At 49.4% G+C, this 4,906-nt stretch overlaps 1 protein-coding gene across 1 annotated transcript in view; it reads right to left on the bottom strand.

Moving 5' to 3' along the window:
• Positions 1-3,979: 3,979 nt before the first annotated feature.
• The window catches only part of Arrdc5 (arrestin domain containing 5), a 5,628-nt gene continuing 4,701 nt past the window's right edge, over positions 3,980-4,906 (bottom strand). The window contains exon 3 of the mRNA XM_013022654.1: positions 3,980-4,489. Coding sequence (XP_012878108.1) covers positions 3,980-4,489 — 510 coding nt within the window. The remainder of the gene's footprint in view (positions 4,490-4,906) is intronic.

The following is a 4,906-nucleotide window of genomic DNA, read 5'->3' on the forward strand; positions in this document are numbered from 1 at the left end:
GAGGAGGAGGGGGGAGGAATTAGAAGAGGAAGAACAACCAGATAGGAAGTGGCTGCTCTTTTTTCATGTATCCCATTGGCTAGAACTCAGTCACATGGCTTGATTTAGCTGCAAGGGGTTCTGGGAGATGTAGTCCAATCATGCCATGTGCTTCCTAAGGTAGGAAGACAGAATTGGCATGAAGAAAATGAAAAAGGTGGAAGTGGCGCTGTGGCTCCAGCGGTAGAGCGCTGAAGAGCTGAGGGACAGTGCCCAAGGCCAGAGTTCAAGCCTCATGACTGACAAAAATAAATAAATAAGGTAAAAAACTTTTTTTTCTTGTTGTGTCAGTCTTGGGGCTTGAATTCAAGAAACTCAGGCCCCTGAGTTTCTTTTGTTCAAGGCTTGCATTATACCACTTGAGCCACATCTCCACTTCCAGCTCTTGGCGGCTAATTGGAAATAGATAAGAATCTTATAGGCTTTCCTGCCCAGGATGACTTTGAACTTCAGATCTTTCAGATCTTAGCCTCCTGAGTAGCTAGCAGGCGTGAGCCACTGGCACCTGGTGAATTTTTTTTTTTTAACTTCAAACTATAGAAGAAATGAACCACCACCATCATTCAGGACCTGACCCAACAGGTCAATGGAAGCTGATGGTCCCAGACACAGAGGAGTAGACCACCAAAGCCTTGGAGGAAAAGGTGCCATTAAGATTTTAGCTTTAAGACAGACACCGGTGACTCACACTTGTCATCCTGACTACTCAGGAGGTTGAGATCTGAGGATTGAGGTTCAAAGCCAGCCCAATCCTTGAGACTCTTATCTCCAATTACCCACCAGGAAACCAGAAATGGTGGAGTGGCTCAATGGTAGAGCATTCCCTTTGAGCTGAAGAGCTGAGGGACAGTGCCCAGGCCGAGTTCAAGCCCCAGGACCAAAAAAAAACCAGAAAAGATTGGGCTGGGAAGGTGGCTCAGTGGTAGAGTGCTTGCCTTGCGTGCATGAGGCCTTGGGTTTGATTCCTCAGCACCACATAAGCAGAAAAAGCCAGAAGTGGCGCTGTGGCTTGAGTGGTAGAGCATTAGCCTTGAGCTGAAGACGTGAGGGACAGTGAACAAGCCCAGAGTTCAGGTCCCATGACTGGCCAAAAAATAAAATAAAACAACAACAAAAAATCGTAGCTTAGCAAAAATCCAAAATCGGGTGGGCTGAAGGAGGTAAAGGTAGGGTAGAGAGAAAGGAAGGGAGAAGGTGTTGGCAGAAAGAGGAAATGGTGAGCTGTGGGAGGTCAGGGTGATTACAAAGGGAAGATGAGGGATTGAAAACTCTTCTTTGAAGAACAATGGAGGAGCCTTTGCTGGGGCTGCTGTGTGGAATGAGACACCAAACCAAACAAAGCAAAACAAATCATTGTTTTACAACCCTGGGTCTGGCTACTGATTGGAGGTAGAACAATCAGGGCTGGGATCTAGCCAAGTCTCCTGGCTATTTAGGGGTAAGAGATCAAATGGACCCTGCTTGGTTGATATCCCGTTTACCTGAGTGGTCAGAGTCAAAAGTCCTCATCAAGCCGGGCGCTGGTGGCTCACGAGTGTAATCCTAGCTACTCAGGAGGCTGAGATCTGAGGATCCCGGTTCAAAGCCAGCCTGGGCAGGAGAGACCGTGAGACTCCTACCTCCAATAAACCACCAGAAAACCGGAAGTGGCGCTGTAGCTCAAGTGGTAGAGCGCTCGCCTTGAGCTGAAGAGCTGAGGGACAGCGCCCAGGCCCAGAGTTCAAGCCCCACCACCGACCAAAAAAAAAAATCATCATCAAGATGTCTGCGTGGCCCCAGCTACTACACACAGAAGAGGAAACAGAATAATACCTGAAAATCTGGAGGCCCCAAACCCAATCACGCACCACTGGATCACGACAAACCGAGACTGGAGACAGCCTTTATAATGATTGGATTTGGGGTTGGTCTTCTTAACCCTCTTCTCCAAAAGTCAAAAAAGCCCAAAACACAAAATGATCCAAGCAAAAGAGACAAGTACCAAATGGGCCGATCAAATGGTACGATCGGCCGCGTCCACGGACAAAAGGTACAATAGGCCGCAAAAGGTATGCCGCCACCATCGATTGCCGCAGAACTCACTGATTTCCATTCTGGATCTATAACCAAAAGATCTCAAAGCTGAGTAGTACACACCTGGAATCAATCTAAAAGCACTGGATAATTGTGGTAGTGTTCCTCCTCTCCGTCCCCCAGACTGGAACAGAACTGGACACAGGCTTTTATGGCTGAATGATGATGGACATCAGCTATTCTCTTCAGAAAGTAACAGACAAAATCCAGAAAGCTTCCTGGAGGAAGCGGCAACTCGGATCATTCTACGGAAACTGAATGAAATGCTAGCATCCCTTGGGGACCTCGTTGGGGTGTGAGGACAGTTTGGACAGATCTGTGGAGCTTGGAGGATGCCTAGTTAGGAGATGAGCCCTTTCAGGTGGACCAGATCTGTGTGTCTGAGACATGGGTTGTGGGGGTAGCCCTAGAACCCCACTTCTAGAGTCTACATCCTTTTGTCTACGGCAAAGCCAAGAAGATAGGAGAAGGTTGCTTCCCATATCAAGGAATTCCTCCATAGCACATGTTCTGAAACCAGATGAAATGTCTCAGCTGACAGTGCCTGAAGTCTTCTGGAATCTTCTGGAATGTTCCAGAAGGTGGGCACAGGGCTCCTGATTGCACATGTCAAGATGGGGCCCCTGTAGCAACAGGTACAAGGTTTGCCTCAGTTGCAGATGCCTGACCCTCACCCCCACCCTCAGGAGAGAAGCCAAGACCCACACTCAGGCTGCTGTGATCTTGCAGGCCGACTTCAGCCTTTTGGGTTTTTTCCCAGGGTCCTGGGACCAATAGAGGATTTTAAGGCTGGGGTTCAGGTCACCTGGTTTATGCCAAGAATCTTTCGGTTCATCTAGGAATGGAATCGCTACCTATAATTCAGGATGGGACTGGGATGAACAAAATAATACAGGCCCGGGAATGTGGCTTAGTGGTAGAGTGCTTGCCTTGCATGCATGAAGCCCTGGGTTCAATTCCTTAGTACCACAGACAGAGAAAAAGCTGCAAGTGGCACTGCAGCTGAAGGGGTAGAGTGCCAGCCTTTAGCAAAAGCAGTTTGGGGACAGTGCCCAGGCCCTGAGTTCAAGCCTAAAAAATAAAAATACAGTTAAAACTCAGAGTAGGGCTGGGAAGGTGGTTCAGTGGTAGAACGCTTGCTTGCCTTACATGCGTTAGGCCCTCAGTTCGATTCCTCAGCACCACATAAGCAAAAAGAAAAAAAGCCAGAAGTGGCGCTGTGGCTCAAGTGGTAGAACGCTAGCCTTGAGCTGAAGAGCTGAGGGATAGCGCCCAGGCCCAGAGTTCAGACTCCACGACTGGACCCCAAAAGACAAAAAACAAACAAACAAACTCAGGGTAATCTGTTAAACTCACATTGCAGGTAAATAATACAGATAATTTCTAGAGCTGAGTCTAGTAGTTTATACATGTAATCCCAGCACAGGAGAGGCTGAGGCAGGCGTTTCTTGCGTTCTGGGCCAAGCTAGACTACCTACAGACCCTTAATTCCAATTAGCCATCTAAAAAAGCCAGAAGTAGAACTATGACTCAAGTGGTAGAGCACCAGCCTTGAGCAAAATAGCTCAGGGACAGGGCCCAGGCCCTGAGTAGTTTAAGTCCTAAGATATACACACACACACACACACACACACACTCACAAAGTTCAGGGCTGGCTTTGAACCGTGATGATCCTCAGATTGCAACCTCTTGAATTGCCAGGATTACAGGCATGCGCCACCACGCCTGGCTTCATGTATGGGGACTTCACCCTTGGGGGGGGCTAGGGAGGTGATATGACACTCTCCCCCCCACCCCAGTTCCACCCATCAAGGAAATCGACTGGGTAGAGTGAGAATAAGCTTTTAATATTTAGAAGTTTGGGTACTTATTTCAGGAGGTCCTGGCTCTTGGAGTCCTGGTAGTTGGTAGAATCCAAGGGGGAGTTGATGATGGTGAGTGGGACCTTGGCTTTAATGTTCGTGAGGGACCAGGGCAGGTGGATGGTCACCATGAGCTCATAGCGTGTGGCTATCATCTCGGGGTGTTGGGCATCACTGCTGAGGGACAGCACGAGTGGCAGGGTGAAGGTGCTGACCACCTTGGTGGTGTTGAAGGCTGTGATGTGCGTGTTGGCTTCCTGGCGCAGGAGCTCGCTGCTCTCTGAGCGGCTGCGGTGTTCGGCCGAGGGCGTGAAGCCCTGGTACTGCATATGCGCGTAGAGAGCAAAGACCACAGTCTTGATGCACTTGTTGGTCTGATTGTGGATCTCCGTGGTGAAGACCACCTTCTCGCCGGGGATGAACGTGTCCTTGTCCATCTGCACCAGCAGGCAGATGGTACCCTGGCTGCAGCAGTTGTAGGAGATCTTCTTCTCCACCTCCACAATCAGGGGGTTCTGGAAAAGAAAGGTGCGTGCGTGTGTGTGTGTGTGTGTGTGTGTGTGTGTTGGGGGGGGATTGTGGCTAAAGGATCCACTTCTCAAGCCTTTTTTGGATTAGGACATAGTTGAGAGTTTAGTTAGCCTGGCATGGTGCATGGTAGTGCATGCCTGCAATCCTGGCCCTGGGGGAAGTGAGGCGGGAGGATGACAATGCCTAGGTTAGCTTGAACCTCATAGGCAGGCCCTTCCTCTGTGTGTGTGTGTGTGTGTGTGTGTGTGTGTGTGTGTGTGTGTGCGCGCACGTGTGCACACTTAAATAACCTGAATTCAGATTAACTGTTTTTTGTTGTTTTTTTTTTGGGTCTGGTCGTGGGGCCTGAACTCTGGGCCTGGGTGCTGTCCCTCAGCTCTTCAGTTCAAGGCTAGCGCTCT

This window comes from Dipodomys ordii, unplaced genomic scaffold (assembly GCF_000151885.1).
Source record: "Dipodomys ordii isolate 6190 unplaced genomic scaffold, Dord_2.0 Scaffold64, whole genome shotgun sequence".
Classification (NCBI taxonomy): Eukaryota; Metazoa; Chordata; class Mammalia; order Rodentia; family Heteromyidae; genus Dipodomys; species Dipodomys ordii.